Source organism: Primulina tabacum, chromosome 18 (genome assembly GCF_025594145.1).
Source record: "Primulina tabacum isolate GXHZ01 chromosome 18, ASM2559414v2, whole genome shotgun sequence".
Lineage (NCBI taxonomy): Eukaryota > Viridiplantae > Streptophyta > Magnoliopsida > Lamiales > Gesneriaceae > Primulina > Primulina tabacum.
In genome coordinates this window covers 30,461,163-30,483,257 of record NC_134567.1, presented here as the reverse complement: position 1 = coordinate 30,483,257, position 22,095 = coordinate 30,461,163, and the positions used below count along the sequence as shown (strand labels likewise).

General features: G+C 33.3%; 3 protein-coding genes across 4 annotated transcripts; 2 read left to right on the top strand and 1 right to left on the bottom strand.

The window, feature by feature from the left end:
* The first annotated feature begins 5 nt into the window (after positions 1-5).
* LOC142533007 (putative beta-1,3-galactosyltransferase 8) lies at positions 6-4,174 on the top strand. Of its 2 annotated transcripts, none has more exons than XM_075639592.1 (8): positions 6-142; positions 1,390-1,666; positions 1,795-1,859; positions 1,979-2,439; positions 2,539-2,626; positions 2,743-2,868; positions 2,965-3,074; positions 3,863-4,174. In XM_075639592.1, the coding sequence occupies exons 2-8, from the start codon at positions 1,403-1,405 to the stop codon at positions 4,009-4,011; spliced, it is 1,263 nt and encodes a 420-aa protein (XP_075495707.1). In that variant the 5' UTR covers positions 6-142; positions 1,390-1,402; the 3' UTR covers positions 4,012-4,174. The 2 variants fall into 2 exon arrangements, with proteins under 2 accessions (XP_075495707.1, XP_075495706.1); XM_075639591.1 differs by having other exon boundaries at positions 1,357-1,666.
* Positions 4,175-5,414: 1,240 nt separating this feature from the next.
* On the top strand, positions 5,415-6,318 carry LOC142532485 (uncharacterized). Its single transcript, XM_075638771.1, has 2 exons — positions 5,415-5,546; positions 5,623-6,318. The coding sequence occupies exons 1-2, from the start codon at positions 5,415-5,417 to the stop codon at positions 6,316-6,318; spliced, it is 828 nt and encodes a 275-aa protein (XP_075494886.1).
* Positions 6,319-8,929: 2,611 nt separating this feature from the next.
* LOC142533858 (endoribonuclease Dicer homolog 2-like) lies at positions 8,930-22,057 on the bottom strand. The gene is made up of 22 exons (XM_075640769.1): positions 21,822-22,057; positions 21,377-21,554; positions 20,924-21,037; positions 19,550-19,684; positions 18,937-19,021; positions 18,779-18,843; positions 17,914-18,054; positions 16,616-16,744; positions 16,411-16,540; positions 16,211-16,310; positions 15,266-15,461; positions 14,971-15,131; positions 14,536-14,751; positions 14,183-14,409; positions 13,807-14,078; positions 13,278-13,711; positions 13,082-13,185; positions 11,982-12,178; positions 10,729-10,938; positions 10,179-10,586; positions 9,793-10,071; positions 8,930-9,425 (listed from the first exon to the last, which is right to left on the bottom strand). The coding sequence occupies exons 1-22, from the start codon at positions 21,878-21,880 to the stop codon at positions 9,069-9,071; spliced, it is 4,197 nt and encodes a 1,398-aa protein (XP_075496884.1). The 5' UTR covers positions 21,881-22,057; the 3' UTR covers positions 8,930-9,068.
* Positions 22,058-22,095: the final 38 nt, after the last annotated feature.

The following is a 22,095-nucleotide window of genomic DNA, read 5'->3' as shown; positions in this document are numbered from 1 at the left end:
GAAAGCGTCACGTCTGATTCTTGATGAAGCCAATTATATGTATACGTCAAACTATTTATATTTAAACATCGAAAAATGACATTTTTTTCACATTCATTTGCTGTTATCCCATCATCCTGATTTTTTATGTCATCTTCACCAGGTATATAATCGATCTCCGTTTCGATTTTATATAGTCAATGTTAGATCACATATTTTTTCCTTGTTGATTTGGGGATGAGAGATTTTTCATTTTTAACCTAGTTTCGTTCACTAGATGATTGATTTCTCCGGGCACTGCATATGGCAATTCAGTAGTTGATACTACATGTAGCAAGTCGCTTAATTAGCTGGCTAGATAGGGGTTATTTTGTTAATGCATTTATATATAATTAGGGGAAGGGGGTTTTACCTTTAAAAGTTTTGGGAAAAAAAAATAGATTTAGAAGTCCTTTACATATGCTTTTATTTGCTCAGAAGTTAGCCGAAAATTCTTTATCTACCAAATTATTTTTTTTGAAAAAAAAATTTGCCCATTTCCCCCATAAATTATGCTATTTTGAGTTTATATCTATCCTTTAAGTAATAAATATATATATATATATATATATATATATAAAATTTTGATATATTGCACATCCACAGTGCATACTTATGCGATCATCGATGATGTGACATTCACCTGTTGGATTTGATAAAACATAGAAAAATTGTATATCCAATAGGTGAGTGTCATCTGATCGGTATTCACATAAATGTGTACGATTAATCTACAATATATCAAAATTGTACACACACATATATATCATATATATTTGCAATTTTGGTTCTTTTCTTAGGTGTTGACCTAGCATTCAACATGTCACCATGTGAGTAAACTTTGGTGGCTCGTTCACACTCTAACGAAAAACGATATGAAAGAAAACAAATTATTTTACAAGTTGGTCTGTTTCGGATTGTATTATTTTGAGTGATTAAAAATTTGATATAGTTATATATTTTATATATATTATTACACCCAAAAAAAATATGAATTCTTGTCCACCTTAACTCTTATTGGCTCTTTAAATTTGATTCACTTGCATGCATGTAGTTTGATTGCTTCACCTCAACATCACACACACTTACTACATGACATGTTTAACAAATATACTGCCATCAGTTGCATGCATAGCTGTTAATAGCCAAAGTTTTTAATTAATGGCTATAAACATTTTGCTCAATACAGCAAGCTAGCTTGCTAGCTTTTGATCAATAATTGATATTGAAATTTGTAATTTGCAAGTATTTATGCATGTCAGTTTTTTTTAACCTTGGCACTAATTGACACGGCCGGCTTGAATTAATATATATCCCATTCGTTTGTTGTTTAAGCAGAAAATCACAAGAGCTCACCGTGAACGACTGCAGGTTGCTGATATAGATGGTATCGATTTTTTCATCGTCGCAGCTGGTGAGCAGTGGCAGTAATAACAACACTATCAAGAAAATGAGAGGGAAGTCAGTTTCAGCCAAGGTTATTTTTGCTTTCTGTCTTGCAAGCTTTCTTGCAGGATCACTATTCACCACACAGACTAGGCCACGCCCTGAATCATATGCAGCGCATCACTTAATCCCTAATATCATCCCCCATAATCATCTGCAAGACAAGATGGATTCTGCTACTAATGAACACGAGCACAAGCGGGTACATTTATTAATTTTCACTTTAAAAAAAAAAAATCAATTGCCGAGATCAACCGGCTTGTATTGTTTTTTTTCCTGGATTCAAAAGATTTTGTTACTGGATGATGATATCATGTTTGTTTGAATTAGAAACTGGTGGAGTCAAATTCTAGAGATGTCATGGGAGAGGTGATGAAGACACATGAAGCTATCCTGTAAGTTTTGGCTACCTAACTGGCAATAATTATTCTCGTTTCCATTTTTCAATTTATGTTTTCTGGGATTTAATTAAAAAATTCAAAAGCATGTATAAATATCTGCATATTATTAACAGAGCACTAGATAAAACTATATCAACATTGGAGATGGAGCTAGCAGCAGCTCGAACGAGCAAGATAGCGAGTACAGTCGATGGACTATATCCCGCATCATCAAATCACACCACACCGCGCAAGGCTTTTGTTGTTATAGGAATCAATACCGCTTTCAGCAGCAAGAAACGAAGGGACTCGTTACGAGAAACATGGATGCTTAAAGGAGATAAACTGAAGAAACTGGAGAAGAATAAAGGGATAGTTATACGATTCGCGATAGGTCACAGCGCCACGCCTGGGGGAGTTCTTGATAGAGCAATCGATGTTGAGGATGCGGAGCACAGAGATTTTTTCCGACTGGACCACGTCGAGGGATATCATGAGCTTTCCACAAAAACGAGGTTGTTTTTCTCGAAGGCTGTCACAATCTGGGATGCAGACTTTTATGTTAAGGTGGACGATGATGTTCATGTAAATTTAGGTAAAATTTATATATAGTACTTACTCCTTACTCTAGGTAAAATATTTATTATTGTAATTAAATCATATTCTCACTAAAATTCATATATTTTATCTGCAGGAATGCTAGTGAGCACGCTAGCGAAGCACAAATCAAGACCAAGAATATACATTGGCTGCATGAAGTCCGGGCCAGTGCTATCTCAGAAGTAATTTGGCATAATTTATTTGCTGGCTAGAGCACTATATAAATTCACATTAATTACTTATATGATATAGGTACTAGTTACAAGTATATAAATAATTTGGCTATTTTTACGCGTAGAGGATTAAAATATCACGAGCCCGAGTTCTGGAAATTTGGGGAAGAAGGTAACAAATATTTCAGGCATGCGACGGGTCAAATCTACGCCATATCCAAGGACCTGGCAACTTATATCTCCATCAATTCGTAAGTCATGCAGGCATGTTATTTATAGTATCTAACCCTTTTGATTAATATATGCATACATTGCTAGAATTATGTATGTATACAAATTATAAACAGGGCTATCTTGCATCGATATGCGAACGAGGATGTTTCTCTGGGTTCTTGGTTGATCGGGTTGGAAGTCCAACATGTAGACGAGCGATCCATGTGCTGTGGAACTCCTCCAGGTACCTCACATATCTGATATCTCTTAAAAATAACTTTGAAAAGAAGTTATGAGTGTCACGGCATTACCCACGTTGTCAAGGACGGATCCAGAAATTAAAGTTGAGGTGGACTTGCACTTAATATAATAAGTTAATTTATATATATATATATATATATATATATATAATAAATAAATCAAATATGAGATATTAATATGAAAATAGTTAATTAGCAAAATGACCTTGATATTTTTTTTTAAAAAAAAAAACATATTGTTCCTAGCATATTCGAAATAGGAGAGTTAATTTTCAAAAAAAAAATTTAATCAATATCATTTTTCAAAATTTATATATTATTTAAATTAATATGTAACTCGTATAATATAAGACAAGTTCCTAATTATATTCAAAAATTACAATTTAAAATTATTTTTAATATATTTTAAATATACTTTCAAAATTAAATTCGATTAAATAAAAGAATTGATAAAATAAATTTATCACTTTTATGAGTTATTTGCATCAAACACTTTTGAAATATCGAAAATCTACATTTATTCACTGTGAAAGTTAAATAGGTATTCTAGATATTGACTTTTATGAGTTATTTAATTTGCACGGTGATATCTTTTAAAAAAATTAGACTGTGCTTAAATCTCTATATATATTTACCAAAAAAAATAGAATTGGCTCGAATCTCTATAACTACTTGTAAAAAAAAATTGGGCTGGGCTACAGCCTAGGACGGGCAAGTATAGGTCCGTCCCTGCACGTTGTAAATCCAATGGTTAATATGTCTATATACGTAGACTGCGAATGGAAGTCGGAAGCGGGGAACGTTTGTGTGGCATCGTTTGATTGGAAATGCAGCGGCGTGTGCAATTCTGTGGAGCAGATGAAACAAGTGCACGGTGCATGCGGAGAAGGCGACGCAGCTGTTTGGAATGTTCATCTCTAGTTCTTGGATTAAATTCAATTCATCGCCTTCGATCATATGATTAATTATTGCTTAATAAACCCCGCAGACAAATGTGGCATGAGTGTGACAGCAAACATTATAATTTTGTGTACCTTTGTTAAATTTCTGACTTTAATTTAATTTAAAAATCCCTGATTTGGAATGGATGCATGAATTTACCAAACTCCAATTTGGAAGACACTGAGCCAAATTAGCTAACAAATTAAATATGTTTGCATCTATATGGGGTAACCTAAACATCAACCATGGAATGTCTATTTATAATCATGAATCAATAATGGATCATAAGCTGCACTCAGTTGAGATGTTTTGTCTATATATTCAATCGAATTCAATCCTAGGGATATCAAGATTTTATATTCTCCCCGGATAACTATGTCTCAAGTTTGGGACTGAGTTCTCGAATTCGAGACTCCTTTTTAACAATCTCAATTCAAAAAAGAAGGAAAGAAAAAGATTTTATATTCTCCACAGTTCATAAGAAATAATTATGCATCGATCATTAAACACGTGCGTCTTCTTTTTAAAAATAAAAATAAAAATCAATATACTAATCACTGGAGCAGGATGTATTATGTATATTTATAGTATTTATTTACATAGAAAATAGCAATGTGAAGAAAATTCATATATTTTAAATTTTTAGCTTGTATTTAGTTTATTAATATTTTTGTGTCTTCTATTGTCATAGAGTTCATATATTTTATTGTTTTAAGAAGCTTCTAAAAAAATTACTGCTATCACAATAAGAGAACATTGCGTTTTACGTCAGCTTTAGGCAGACCCGACGGCGGCGTCACCGGCCGTCAACCTTTTTGTTTCTATCACACTATAAATATACAACACCAACTTGTCCACACAAATACAGCTGCTAATAAACGGTGACGCTAATGCACGAATAAAGTATAAGCATGCAATTTCAATAAATTAAGAAACTTTACGAGATTATAATGGGTTCATCGTCATCGGGGACGTGGTGGAGTTCCACCCGGATTCCGGTTTCACCCGACAGATGAAGAGCTTCTGCACTTCTACTTGAAGAAGAAGGTCTCGTTTCAGAAGTTTGACATGGAGTCATCGGAGAATTTGATTTAAATAAGATTGAGCCATGGGATCTACAAGGTATGTAAGAATTTAGGCACCAATATTAATTCTTATATATGCATGAACCGATCAGTCATACTTTCTTTTTTCTGGACAAAATTAATGTGAATGCAGAGAGGTGTAGGATCGGATCAACTCCACAGAATGAATGGTACTTTTTCAGTCACAAGGATAGGAAATATCCGACAGGTTCTCGGACGAACAGAGCGACTAGTGCTGGATTCTGGAAAGCGACCGGCAGAGACAAATGTTTAAGAAACAACTTCAGTAAGATTGGAATGAGAAAAACCTTAGTGTTCTACCGTGGTAGAGCCCCACATGGTCAAAAAACCGACTGGATTATGCATGAGTATCGGCTTGAAGTTAATCCTTATCATCATGATCAAGACCCTCAATCCACGACCACTAATGTAAGTCACGTGCAGTATGAACGTGAATAGTAATTTTCTTTTTAATTATTTGAATGAAGATATAAAAGATTTTCAGGAAGATGGATGGGTAGTCTGTCGGGTATTCAAGAAGAAGAATCTGTTAAAAGATGGGGATAGTACAGGCAATACCAGTGAAGCTCCGCTCAACATGAGTACTGCCACCACATCATTTACCAGCAGCTGCAACCTGCAATCTCGATCCCTCCTCACGAATAGTGATCATATGATAATAAATATGAATCAGTATAACGTGCAGCAGCAGCAGGAGGTTGAACTTGGCAGCGACCCAAATTATTCTCTAGCTGTTCCAGTTTCCGCCACTTCCCCACTAAACCAATACCCACAAATTGAATTTCTGAACTCCATCTCCAATAACCAAAACAAGCAATTAATGATGAGCACTAGTAACCATTACAAAGATCACGGCTGCGAGAACATAGTCCATGCATCAGCAGCAGCAGACTCCATTGGTTACCTGCAGGTTCATTGCATGCACCCATCTCTGATTGAGAGGTGCGCTCAATCGTCTCGTCAAGCTACAGCTGCAAGCAAATCAGATTATAACATTAACAAAAACGAATGGGATCTCCTCGTAATTGCTACTTTCAACGCACATCACCACGATCACAACGAGGTCTCCCCCAAAAGACATGTCTTCCAGGGGACCATCGATCCTGCCTCCAGCGGCATTGACAAAAACAATCAATTAACTCCGAGAAGTGAAATGGACTTTTGGGCTTACGGAAATTAAGTAGCTGTTTCTATGTATTTTCAGAGTAATTCATTCATTAAATATATATTTATCAGTTCCACGAATTTATTTGTTTGCATTGTACTCCTTAATCTGATTATTCAAGGTTACAGTATTAGACTGTTCATGTAAGAATAAATCGATCTCGAATTACTGCTACATAAAACAAAGAAATTAGTCAATGCAAACAAGAGGAACTATTTTTTTTATTTTTGAAGCAATGAGCGGACAGATTAAAAATATTATAAGTACGACAAAAACTTAATCTACAGGTGCCTTTGATTAGGACTGGTTGGCCACGGATTCACTGTATTAGTACTTGAGGTAAGCTTTATTTACATTTTGGCTGCCTTTACCACATGCTCTTAAAAAACTGATCTTTAAGTCTTCTTCGGGTATCTCTACATCGAATGACTCTTTCAGGAAGGAGAGGCATAACTTCAACACCGGAAAAGCTAGTTTGACAAAGACCTTTGGCATTGAAAGGTAACTGTCTGATCATGCGGTGGCCATGGGTTCCTTTTTCACCAGATAAAAATACCCATAAACATAATGGCCTTCTAGTTCAATGGAAGCCGATTTGTTCCCAGCTTCTTCCCCCATGGATCGTCTTGTAACGCTGCTTCTCTCCCCAACTTACATACATCCTGAGAAGCATGTCATCCGAATCCTGCACTTTTTTAATACTAGGAATGATAACGTGCGATGCACGTGGGTGATTAATAATAAAAAATATAATAACGAGATTTAGATAATTTTTAAAATCGTTTGAATAACATCTTGTTTATGAGTATTTATTAATCTAAATATATCAAAACACAATAAATAAAAATACATCATAACAATAAATCAAATATATTCACTTATTTATATAACATTTTTCAATTTGCATGATTATAACGTAATGACAGCTCTCTCAAATTAACAAAGATATTTTTCATCCAAATATGATTCACAAGTGAAAAAAATAAAAATAAAATTAAGAGAATAGTAAATTTTACTAAAACCAAAATCATAATGTATTTAAATGGAGTGCATATAGTAATTGTCAAATAAAATTCTCTTAATCAACTAAATTATCATAATGATGTTAAAATAAAACCCCTAAACTTGTTATTAAGTTAAATATCAATTGTGTTTTTGCTAACTTTTAACTCATTGCGAATTTTGTTTAACTTTTTCTTTTTTTAGAATAGATATTACACATCAACTCAAATATTTTAAACGGTATAATAGCTCAATCGTCATGATTCGATTGATGTATCCAACAATATCAATAATTACACTAATTGCAATATATGAGAATCGATCTCATGACTTTGACACTTATATATACCAATTGTAAGATCATGCATTTGCCGTTTTACCAAAAGTTATAACAGGGGTAACGATGCAACATTAACTAAAATCTTTTAAAATCGTAAAACAACTCAAACGTCACATTTGGATTGTTATACCTTACATAAACAATTATTGCACCTAACAAATATGATATAATTGTTATTTTACATTCTAGAAATCATTTTTCTAAATCAAATTTATTCTCACTAATCAAATAATTTCATCGAACACAAAGTAGTTTTAATTACTAATAATAATTTAAACACAAATATTAATTGTTATGGTGACCACTTTATCTCATCAGCTACGCTTCGTTAAGTTGCAATCATAGTAATAATGCACAATGAATTGATAAACAAAACTTAGTTAATTTAATAAGTGGGTAATATTAAATAACAATTTTGTTATTTTGAAATGTGAAAAATAGTTTTTATATATACAAATTTATCATATATAACGATAAATTAATGAATATGTAGAAAAGAGAAAAAATCGTTTTTTATGTATGTAATTTCATTATATACAATTAAAAATTAATTAATAGGTTGAAAATAACAAACAAGATAACAAATCAATATATTATATATGATGATTTCGTAATAGAATAATACTAATATAATCATACTTTGTATTATATTTAGAATGCAATTGAAAATTGATAACAAAATATATAATAATAGAAACTTTAATGTTAAAAATATTATTATCTAAAATATTATCATAATACATAATGAATCATAAATGAAATCACTAAATTATTGAGTAACTATTTATTTAATTATTACTTAAATCAATTTATAAAATAAAAGAAAAGATAAGATATAAATATTAAATATTCATTGACAACCATGAAGAAATACACTAATTTTAGTAACAAATTTTAGTTAGTAACAAAGAAAAATTATGGGTAAATTGATAAATTCAATATGCATTAATATCCAAAAGCATTTAAGATGACAATAAATTATAAAAGAACCTATCAAAAAAATATTGATTTAATTTGTTATATTAAATGAATAAAAGTATATTGAAAAATTCACAATTAGAAGTCATATATTTATATGTATGTTATATATATATATATATATTTTTTTTTCAATATAACTTTTAAGTTCAAATTTGAATCCTTATGAGTTTTTCAGAGGCGAATATTAACAGAAAAAAGAATAAATAAATCAACAATTAATCAAGACTCGATCATGTTTTATTTTAAATTGGTTGGTGTTTATGAAATTTAAAAAAAAAAGGTAACACAATAATTCAGCAAAAATGGAAAAAAAGCGTAAATTGTTGTCATAAAAAAATTCCTAACATGTAACTTCAAATTGAAATACTTAAAATAGCAAGTGACAAAAAATCAAAAATCACCTCAACAGCAGTTTCTGTTTAACTATGATAATATAATATTTCTATTGTGAACAAGACCCCATGCTTTCTTTAAGGGATTCCAACACAGTTTTGTGTGCAAGTTTCTTGGCTGTCTTTCTATCTGCTGCAGTTCTCGATTCTCTGTACACCATTCCATTGGCTTCAACCTCTACTGTAACATATGCAACCCCATTCTGGTGAGAAACGACAGGCTTCTTGAGTGTATAATTCTTCTTTTGACATAACTCAGTCAGCTCTCTGATAGGGTGGGTCGTCAGTGTATCAGGTGTAATCAAGGGATCAATAAGTCGTCTGAGACTTTGAAATACTATCTCCTTATTGTAGCCGGAATCAACAAGGATTGCCCCGGCCACAGATTCTATGACATCGCCAAGTACCTGTATAAGTAACAAAGGTAATACAGATCAAAAAGCCTGATGATTGATTAAATTTTATTCGAGTCAGGCCTAGGAGGGAAAGCAATATGGGTACAAGGCACAATTCTAATGATTTTGTGCAAGGGGGATGCCCCTGATTTTAATGATATGGAAAGAACTACCAAATACATGAGAATGCAAGTCCCCTTTTGACAATTAGCAAGATTTCTGTGATATTAGTCGGGGAACTTAGTCAGGAAATTATCGGGAATGAATATTTATTAAAGTACTTAATAAAACAAATGGTTCTGTATTCAATCCCATACCATGATAAAAGTATGTGTAATGCCTTATCATTTAGCTTGGAAAACGTAAGGCTAATGAATACCTTTGGAAAACTGGTCTCTGATTCCTGACCAAACGTTGAGACGGGGAATGATTGCTCACAATTCTTCACAGTTTCAACGATCTGGCAATGAAGCGCTTGTGAAGCATGAAGAATATGCTTGTATAGTCCAACCTGGACTGCTGACTGAGCATAGAAATCGTTGTTCGTGGATGCTGATCTCAGATCAGTTAGAAGTCCAGGAGATAGGTCAGGATATTTGCAGTAGAGGTGCAACGTAATAAGATAATCTAACACCGCATCACCGAGAAATTCTAAGCGCTAAAGAAAAAGTAAATATAGGTCAGGATCAGCAACCGTATGTGATAATTACGGTTGAAATCTAATTAAAATATTTTCAATCTAAAACAAAGATACTAAGATCTAACCTGATAGCATCGTGGAATCTCAGGCAGCATGTAAGACCCATGAGTCAGAGCTTCAACAAGAAGAGAAACATCATGGAACTGGTAATTCAGAAGAGACTCGAAATATTTTACGTTGACATGACGCTCTGGATTTACAGGAAAGTGCCTTGTATAAGGTACATTGACGAAGTCAACATTGATGCCAAGCCATGCCATGAAGGACAGAGCAACCATTTCACCACCAGTTCTAAGAAATGCACCAACTAATGCTTCTACAACATCAGCAATCGTCTTACTCTTTATCTTCCTGCTACCCTTGCTAAAGACTTTTTTAGATGAAAGCAGCTCCTCTTTTAATGCATGGTTTGCAGAATAGGAACCAGGAATTATCCATGTTTTGGGATCAAAGGGTTCGTTGCGTATAAAACCCTAGACTTAGAATAAGTTTTATTAAAAAACTAACTGGAATCATCAATCATAAGATAATATACGAAAACAAATACTCGATCTTTATTCCTTATAGGTGATTTTCAATAGAAAGCAAAAATAAATCATGAATCTACAAGATTACCGTAATTTTGCGGACACATCCCAGCTTGCACAAGTTAGCATTAGAAATTATTTTCTCTCGTTTAGTGCTAAGAAGGCCTTCATGATTATTTTGATGCATTTTGAAAAGCTGCTGACTAGTAGCATATTTGATGAAAGAGTCTCCTAGGGTCTCCAGTGATTCTAAATGAATCTTCTCTTGGCATTTCTTTGTTGTGATTGCTTCCAAAATCTGAATTCAAACAAATTGGCAAGAAGTTGTAGCTCAAATAAAGCCGGAAAGTAACAGTAATTTAAGCAAAAATAACTCATCTTACTGAATAATATTACTTATTTGGCAGGTGCAACCAAATTTAGAAACACCATATTTTACAGAGCTCGAATTCTATATTTTGATAAAATCACTTGAGTTGCATTTGATTTCAAATTCACCAATCAAATCCATTATATTCATTTGGCTCATAATTAGAATAAATTATTTGAAAACCTTTTTGTTGATTCAATAATCAATAATACGTTTTGCTCGACTTTCAAATCCACTCCCAACCCTAGTCATTTTAAATCCATAGATTTCAAATGCATGCTAAGATGCTTATGAAATCTTCTTCAAAATCCAAATAACTCCCCCCATTATACATTTGGACGGATGGATTTGACCACAATAATTTCAAATCTATAATAACAAATAAATTAGTTTTTTTAAGTAAAATTACTTGGCAATAAATTTCGAATCCCAATTATTTATTTTTGAGTAATTATTATAGATTTTTATTATTATAGATTTCATGTTCATCCTAAAGTATAGCCATTCCAAATCCTCTCTCAAATCCAAATCCGTTCCAATAGCAACCTTAGGGAAATTTGACTGTATATTTTGTAATTATAAGAGAATTTTCACGGATAAATTGTTGTTTGTTCCCCATGTGAGATACTTCCTAAGGCCTAGATTTATTCCTCTAATATAACCAGAGATAGAATTTTGTCGAGTAAAGTGAAAACAAGATTAAGTGACAATGGATTATCATCACATTTCCTTTTGATCAACATCAATCTCAAATTTACAATGTTTAAAATTGAATTCATATGGTGACATAAAATTGGAAAACATTCATGTAGGTCAAAAAATTAAAATCAAAGTGGATATCCACCAATCTTATTCTCCTGAACATGTACCCGGAATGGTAGATTAGGCATGCTTTCAACATCCCCAAATAATCTAGCTTGGTCGTAATGGAATATTAATTCAGAAACGAGAAAGTGAGAGTAAACCCATACCGTAAGGGTTGGAATAACTATATTTGGCATGCAGAGATCCGTATGTAAACTTTTCAAGTTCGCAGCTATAAGCAATGACTCTATCCGATGCATGATAGATGGAACGAACGAGAAAGAATAAAATGTAGAAATGGTAATAGGCGACATGATTATGAAACAGAGCTCAGGCGGCAACTCATATGAATTGTTACTTGGCTCTGCATCCAAATAAAAAAAAAAAGCCAACCAGCAAAACATTACAGATACAACCTATCTCACAAGGTTTGGGTTAATCATAGCCATTTTTCATACACTAAGAGGGCAAGAGACCAAATTAAAATCAGAACTGTAAAATAATCATGATCATCTGAAAGTTTCAAATGTTTGACAGGAGCATATGACATTGAATAGTGGGGGAGCACTAGGTATTTTCTTCTTGAATATAACTAACTATTTTGACTTAATCACGAATTCAATCCAAATGTCACTAACTTGCGCACAAAATTTCTTGCCGCCCTTTATCTGAATGAACTTCATGTACAAAAGATAGAAAAACTTCTTTTCTTTTCTTATTTTTTTTTGGTAATAAAGTTAAAGCTTCAGCTTGATTACTGTTCTAAAGAAAATATATTTTTAAGTGAAAGCAGGTGAAATTATTTTTCATCATTGGCATGGCCTTAGCATCTTAAGGCGTTCGAATTTTCAAACATAAATACATGTGATCAAGCACATAATTAATTAATTTGCTAAGAGAATTGGTAGTGAACCTGATATTCAACTAATTCAAATATTTCATACCAAATACAATCTGAACAACCTTTCAAGAAATACTTTCAAAAATTTTAAATTTGTTATAATAGAATGCACAACCGGAACACGATATTGAAGCTAGAGCCTCTAAAGGAACAATATGCTTTAATAAACTGTATGAGGTAGAGGATAACCAATTAGGATAAAGTGGAAACAATGAAAAGACATAATGTTTTTAAAATAAAGGACTAATTTGAAATGCCAATAATTCAAGACGGTATAGACTAATAATAATTTGTGTCTACTTTAGTATCAGTTGAGGTGATGATAGGGGAAAAGTGTCATCTAGACACATATAAAAAGTCAGGTACCTTTTGACCTATGAGTTCTACATCTCTGAAGGTAGTTGTGCACCGTAAACATCCGTTTTCCATAAAGAAGAGTCTCTCCTTCAAATTGCAACTTGATCCCATGTCTGAAACCATTAGTTTATTATATGCATTTAGCTTCACAATATAAGGTTCAAAGTTCAAAAAATAGTTGTTTCTTCAAAAAAAAGATGCTCACTTCTTTTCATAATATTTTTTGTAAGAAAGAACCTCTCCATCTCTTAGTTCAAAATTTGAATTGCCATCATAACCATCCAAAGTGCCGGATATGCAGTACATTAAGCCATTATGAGGCGTGCATACTAAGGAATTCTCTAACATGCAACTACAAACCAAACCGTTCTTTGTGTGCACATAATGCCCTCGATCTCTGGTCGCAAAACAGTCATTGTGTTTATCCAAAGACCCATCGCTCAGGTATAGAACAGAGGTGACACATTTCCAATCAACAGATAAGTTTTGGTTTGAGCCTGTAGATGGGAAAAGAAGGTAGTTGAAAATTCGAGAACCACTGCTCAGAGAACATTGATCGATGTCTTCATGAAGCTGGTTAAAGTTCTGATTCAGAAGAACCCTGAAAAGAATTATTTGGAAACTCCGACACAGAGAAATCTGCCATTAAAGTTTCAAAATGCAATTAGCTTTCTGAAAATCTATCTCATGGTACCTGCTAAACTGTGCACATGTCATCAGAATATATCAATTACCTGTGCAGAAGTTAATCTTAAACATCCTAGATATTTTGAGCTCATTATTATTTTCCCCTTATCCGCCTCTAAGTCAAGGTCAATCATTTCCAGATCATATCCAAGTCTGGTAGGGACAGCCAGCACAATATCTTGAAGCTTGACTTCATATTGAAAGTTTGGGTTCAGCTCAATTAAATAACAATGGTACAATGTTTGAGAACCTATCTCTTGAGGGTGAACTAATTCTGGTGGGAAGTACTTCGTATGATCCTCAGCATAAGGTTCACATCCTGTACATTCAGATAAATTAACACTTGAGACATCTTACAATTTTGATCTGGGGGTGGATGACAACATTTAATCCCAAGAAAATGAAAACTATAAAAAAAAGTACTAGATTCCTGCGTGTCTGCTTCTTCCTCCAGAGTATTTGGCACAAGATTGTCTGTCAGTTCACCAACCTGATGTAGTTGCTTGCAAGCTTCCAGGCAAGCTAGTTGCTTTAGAACTTTGATACTTCCCTGAACCTCAACAATTGGTATTGGGCAGCTATTGGGAAGTAGCAGTGTGCAAGATTGCAGCTCTTTATAAATGTTAAAGTGAGGATAAGGTTTAAAGTACCTAAGAATCGAGAACAAAGAAGCAATCTTAGCAAAGAAGCTATTTTCTTAATTTTGAGAATTTATAATATGAAGCATTAAGAAAGGTAATGTTGGAATGTGCAGGCACAAAGATGGGGATGCTAACCCATCAGAAGGTAGCCGCGAGCAATAGAAGTAAATCAATGACACGCTAGAACTCAAATTCACAATTGCTCTAGTGGCTTTAACTTCATAGCATGGTTCGCTATACATTTGATCAAGTGGTTCACAAGGAAAATCAGCATGGCTCAAACACTCGCTTCGCATCATCTCCCCACCGGCTAAATAGTTCTTCACCTGAGAGAGAGCCGATGTGTCTTCACTGCAACATGAAGTTTACACCAATGAGGAAAGAAAATCAAGTAGTGACCTATTTTGTTCCCAATATATTTTATGAATACACTGAAGCCTGAAGCTGCAACTGTAGTTAAGAAGCCCAGAGGTGCATCTAAAGTAAATGAAATTTTATGGAGGAATCTGACAAGGAACCAACAGTTGATATTTCTCTCCTTGTTTATTTAATTTAAGCAATTAAGCTCACCTTTCCACCATTAGCACAAAATCTGAGTTCTGCATTCGAGCACGCCCACGGGATTGAATAAAGCTACATATAGTGGCAGAGGGATCAAATCTTATAACAAGATTGCAACTTTGGACATCTAATCCCTCTTCGAGCATAGAAGTGGCAATGATAATGTTAACCTGAAAGTTATGATGCGAAGAACATTGGCTTAAAATAATATCCAGAATGACAAGTCAGAAAGGAGAAGAACATTTCCCCGGAAAACCCAAAGCCTAAGTGATAAACCACAAATACATGTACGACCAAGTCTTACAGTTCCATTGCGGAATTCATCCACAATTTTGTTCTGTTCTTTCCTACTCTGAGACCGAAACCGGGAATTGTTCCCTGCTGTGTATTCTGCACTCCACCCAGTTAATTCAGGAAGCAACTCGTTCAGCAGATAGCAAATAACGATGGCTGTAACAATCCTCTTAACAAACACTATGCACCTCAAATTCTTCATATCCCTGGTCAAACATTGTTATGAAAGAAAATAAAAAGAACTGAAGAAGCTCTCGACCAAATTTATGAAATTAAGAAACAATTATAGACTAATGCAACATTTGTTTTCCATCCCACAAACCAAGTTTTCATTTTACAAAATAAAATCAAATATCATCAGCTGATTTGCAATAATTCCCAAAAATATATTTCTATCAATTTCTACATTTGTCAATATAATCATTCAATTTAATTTAATTTAACAATTCCCAAAAGTAGTTTATTTTTATAAATTATTTTAATAAGAGAGAATCATATTTTTTATTAAGTAATTTACACTTTTTCTATTTTTAGTCTTGTTAACGGTGAATTTTGAATTATAGTCATGTAACATGCATGTTTTTTTCATTTTTGGTCCTATATTGTGTATATGCTTTTCATTTGATCCTTTAGCTTGTATGTTTTTTTCATTTTTGGTTCTTTTTTACCGACAAACATGATCGACTCCGGTCAAAGTAGGACCAAAAGTGGGGAAAATAAAAGTTACATGACTAAAAATCTAAATTCATTATTAACATGACCAAAGGTGAAAAAATTGCAAATTGAAGGAAAAATTTTAACTTTCCCTTTTAATCAAATATATTGCTCTTTAAATATTTAAAATATCTCACTCCACTCATCATGTGCCACCATTGTTAAATCTGAAAGTATGAATAAATAGAAGTAAATACTAATACATCTCAAGAATTTCATATGATAACAAAAATCAGCACACCTGTACTCAAGAAGAGTCTCAACGAGGCACAAAACCTTAGATGTAAGATACCCTGCCTTCGCATTAGCTATTATATCATGTCGAAGTGACCAATTTGGATCTAAGAAGAAGCAGGAAAATCACCCAAAAAAACGTTCAAAAAAAGACAAAACTAGGAAGCTTAAGCATAAAAATAGACTGGATTAACTATAAAATAATACCAGCTGGAAAAAATGCAGATAAGACCTGAACAACATCCAAACTGAAAGCCCCAAGGACAGTCTCACCAGATACGTACAGTCTACCCCATGACAAGATGTCTGCTTCCTCAAGAGAGAAAACCTCTGCTGCCTGTTTCAAAACAGGAGTATGTTTCAGTATCAAGTATCACAACTCTAAATATTTAAGCATGTTCCAAATAGATACCTTCAAGGTTAACCAAATCCCCAGCTCCTCTAAACAAAATCTGAAGGTTGATAGAAGCTTATGCAATCTTTTTATTGCAGATTCTAAATCAGATGTTGAGATATTCGGTCCATGGAGAGAAAGTTCGTGCTGAAATATTACAGAGTAAACATTAATAATAGAAGAAATATTAGTACAAAAATCGCAGTTTTGGTTTATGTTGAATGGGGGCATGTTAATAAGTGTAAATATGGGTTCGGTCTATGCTACACCAAGCACACCTGCTGCGTTTTAATACAAGAATATCAATTGATCTTCTTGTGAACCCACAATGTTTTTATTTGAATTCAGAAGATCAACTGATGTTTTTGCATTAAAACATATCAGGTGTAGCATAGATTGAACCGTAAATATGGATAAACAACGACAAAATTCTTTGCTAGTGTAAATCCTGTAGTTTACTATTTTAGCTCCTTGTATTTTATATTTAAGTAAAGCTCGGAGAATCATTCTTTTCACAGCAGTATACAGATTTTGCCATACCTTGCAATTTGTATTTCTGTACTTGGCATCCTAGACTTTAAGTTTTGTTGGAAAACAAAAACACCAGCCATCTGACTTTCAGTACTAATTACCATGTCTAACATTGTGTTTGAGTCCATACCCTTCTTCGTGACCCAAACCAGAACATCCTAGTCTCAAGCTCAAAGAATTTCCCTAAGTATTTTTGGGTGATGCTGTTTTAATATTTTCATATTTGATTAACAGGAAGTCTACTGTGTTCTTAACTATGTTACATCTGTTGAAATTCTCAAAAAGAATTTCCCTAAACTTGGAGTTATTCCAACCTACCTTTAAAATTATTTGGATGTATTATTTTCATCCATTTATCTTGTAAACACCGTTCGATGTAAATTGGATCATCAGCAAATAAAGCAACCATATCTTTCTCAAGGGATGAAATATTACTACCTATTAATGGAAGTGTATACACCTTCATTGAGAAAAATGTTGCGGTGGAAGGGATGTTTCAAATGAAACAATAAAACTCAACTCAATTGCGTAAAACAATATGAAATTGAAATATTACTAATTCTGGATGAATTATTTTTTTGCAAATAATAGACCTATATATAGAGTTCTAATGCAACTAAAAGATGGAAGAATTAAAATACAGAAATCATAATACCATATATAGAAAATCTTAATACTGAAATAGAATAATCTTATAATAGGAAATCAATAATATGAAAGCATTTTAAACTTGTGCTGCATCACAAAACAAATTAGTACACATTTATTGAAATATATGTGCATACCTTCGTTATCAACCTGCTCAGTTCACCAGTAATGCGTGCATAAACAGTGTGAGGTACCCCTGTTTTCCTGTATATCTTCACTTTAGGGGTTGAAAATGGGACATACTGAGATAAAACTGAATCCGATTTACATGTGAAAACCTAAATTATAAATAGACATGTAAATCAGGTGACAGTGACAATGAAAAAGTATTGCCAAATGATATTTCCAATCAATGTAACAACTAAACATGGAAGTGCGTGTATAGAATATAAAATATTTACTAGTAAATATAGTAATGTTATCAAGAGCCAACCTTCTAACTTGCAATTAACAAATTCAACATCATATTCTCTACTACCTTGAGTATGTTGTGTTTGAGGAGGACCAGAAAAAATTAGAGGTAAAGAAGTATGTTCAAGGAGATGATGGTACATACTAGTGCATGCTACATAAGAACTGAGTACTCAAGGTTCAAGGAGATAGAATAAGTCCACATATACATTAGTAAAAAGAAATGAAGAATTCTAGCCAAGCTACTCGTTTTTAAAAAAGCATATTTTGAATACCACAAAATTATAGAAAGCTAAAATATATCGATTATCGTAATCTACTTCTTCAACTGCAAGGGCGCAATAGGATTTGATTTGAGGACATATTTGAAGGGTTAATTCGAAATGACATTCAACCTGGTGGATTTCAAATTCATCGTAACTCGCTGCATTTACACACGTTAAGAATGGACGGATTTGAAATTCATCCGATATAAATTCACCCAAACAACCAAATAGCTGAAATCCATAGTTTCAAATCCTTTAATCCAAGTGCAACCTAAGTTTACTTCCATTGATCAATAAGTAAAAGCATAGAGTAACAGGACAACACCTTTGAATTCATAAGACTTTCAAGTTCACTGATCTGTTCCCAGTAGGCAGATCTTGAACTTAGAGCTGCATAATTTTGACACACAACATCGCAAAAGGTCAAGAGCAGTGAATTTTATATGTCAAATAATATTTAAACACGAAATATATTACACATACCTTTAGCCTTTATCGGTGAAGCCGTCATCCCAAACACTCTAGGAAGCTGTTGATTATTTGATGAGAGTTCACGGTGATAAAATTCCTGTACAGAATATTGTTCTTTTAACTAGATAAATCCAAGACATTATAGATCACAGAAAATCCAGCAGGGTGGGGCCATAACAGGAAGATCAGGCACAATGAGGTTTTCATATGATAATAATGATATCCATTCTAAATCAACAAAAAAAAAAATCATTAACATATATATTCACATGATTTCAACGGGATGCATATTGTATTTAACTTTTAAATTTTGCCACTAGGTTTTCTGTACGTTTGCTAAGTCCTCTGTATTGAAATATGAGGATGATTAGGTCATGTAGAAATTACAATTATGAAACATCATATTCATCACGACCTTTTGGAAATAATTGATTGAACTTCCTAACAATTTGAGTAATAAAAAATTTAATATATTAATCACATGGCTTGGGTGGCTGATGATCAACATTGCATTATGTTTTATGTCCTACCACAACACCTTACCAGTCTCATGGATATAAAATTTGTTTTCAAGAGAAAAGATCAATGGATTAACCAAATGGCCCGCATGAAATAAGTATATTACCATCATAATACAACTATATGGGTGTTTGCCTCTTGCATTATGGCATTCATCAAATATTAGAACTTTTATTTGATCGAGTCTCAAAAAGCTGTGCCTCAAGGCATCAAGCAAGATCTGTGGTGTCATCACAAGCACCTGAAACATGGAACATAGAGAAATGACATGAAGAGCAGAATGCAGATATTAATTTTTGGATACGAGTGTTCAAGGGATGCCTTGAATAATTTCTGTTTATTAGACAGATCACATTTGATAGACCAATATAATTCTCATTTCTAAAATAAACAGAAATAAATGAAGAGGTTTTCCTATTCCGTGAAAATAACACTAAACCAGCTGATAAGATAACACAGAACATGACAGTGAATGGTAGAAGAACTACAGAGACAACCAGCGTATTTTGTCATGTCAATGTGTTACATATAGAAAAAAATTAATAAAACTTCAAGAGTTTTTTTTTAAACAAAAAACACCCTGACATTATGTAAGCATGCATGCAACCATAAGTAATCAATTTCATATTCATGATAACCATTAACTCATTGTTAGTTTCTTCAACACAATAGCTATACAGATAAGTTACAAATTCCAGATGAATTATTATATTATTCTAACGAATAATTGAAACAAACTGACTTCGTGAGACTAGGCAATGTTTTCAAAAGTTTCTATTACGAAAATTGAAAAATATCGTATATAAATTCTCAGAGGATGTGAATCAAAATCTTTGTTTGAATAAGCAACAAGACAATTTTATGCATAATCTATATAGAAACACTGGTGCAATACATGATTAATTTAAGCAATAATCCTATTTACTACAAAAATTTCAGTGTTGTGCAATTGTCATTTGCAGAAAACAAAATGGCGATTAGGAAGGACATGGAGAAATCAGGTCAAACAAGAAGAAAACTGAAAAATGGCCAACCTGGTGCTGACATAGTTGTTCAAAGCTGCAAGGATCCCAGTTAGCATCAAAAAAGAGAATTGGGTGTTTTAAATTTATGGTGGCAAATGTTGTGCTTTATGCTGGACTAGACATTGTCAGAAATAAAAATAGTGCCAAACAAGTAAAAACAACATTGACCGGTGCATGCAGGGGTGGACCATCCTGATCATAAGCCAAGGAGGCGCTCTTAAGCGCAATTTTGAGGGGATTAAAAAATTTACTTTTAAGGTATAAAGTGGTTACACAAGCAACTATCACAAACACGTACAATTGAGTATTATCTCCCTGAGTTACTTTAAAACCATCACCAAAATTTCAACCACCTCGAAAAATATCCCACGAAGACATGAATCACGATCTATACATATTAAATAAATTAGTGATAAATTAAATAAATCAACAGCAGATAATGAAGTCAAGGAAACCTCATTTTCATCCTTTTGCAACTTCCATTCGACAGCATCCCAGTAATCAACGCCTAACTCGCCATAGTACATGCCCACTTTCAAGTCAGTGAGCATTGCCACTGATTCACCTTGCTGATAGCATCAAAGTCAGAAGTTAACACTGCAAAAATCTTGGTACTGAAAACTGGAAGTATAATTACGTTACGTAAAACTGTTGCAATCAGGAACATCTCTAGGCTTCAAAGTAATAGATTCTAAAAGATACAGAGATTCTTAGCAAAACAACAGAAAAATCATATCTTCCAAATGCCGTACTAAATCCTTTCATTTTACAATAAATGATTGTGGTAATATTGACCTAAATTCCAACAGTTTCGAGCAAAACCCTTCCTCAAAACTAAATTTTCTATCCTAACCGGATAAATAGAACTTTATTATAATGTCAATGTAAATTCAGAATCAATCACATACTTGAGCAACCAAAACAACGGTAGGGACCAAAAAAACTGCTATGAATGGTGAAGGCTTTCTGAGGAGGTGAGCGTAGCTGCGGAGGAGCATGATTGCAATGAGAGTTTTTCCACTACCAGTCTCCAAGTAAACAATTGTATTCTGTTTTAGGGCTTTCTCCAAGGCTTCCAACTGATAACTGCAAACAGATTTGAGAAACACTTCATCGAGTAGGAAAATGGTGAGCTTCTCAGCTTTAATTTTAGGTGTTTCCATCTTTCTAGCAGGACCACCAAGCGATTTTAACATTAAATCAATGCAAATTTTTTCCATTTTAGCTACAGTTTACAGGATGCATTTTCATTTAAAATTGAATAAGAATATAACGGTTGATGCTGCTATCTTTTGTGCATCTAATGATCAACGATGTACCTTGCTCATAGAGAAAATGATAGTGATAAACTACCTTCTGGCAACAGGAAAAAAATCGGCCATGAGTTGCTGGCTACCTCCATCGATGGCCATAACAATTCTCTCTGTAATCCTTTCTTCTTTACTGTCAGAAAATTACAAGAAAAGAATATCAAAATCAAGTAATCAACATTTCATTGAATCCAGTTATGAAAAAACAAGAAGCCATCTGTTTACAAAGTGCAAGGACTAAAGTTTATAAACTTCAAACTTAGCACATGTGCTCCAGCCTCATAGCTGTAACAAATATTTTCAGCAAATCTGAGTAA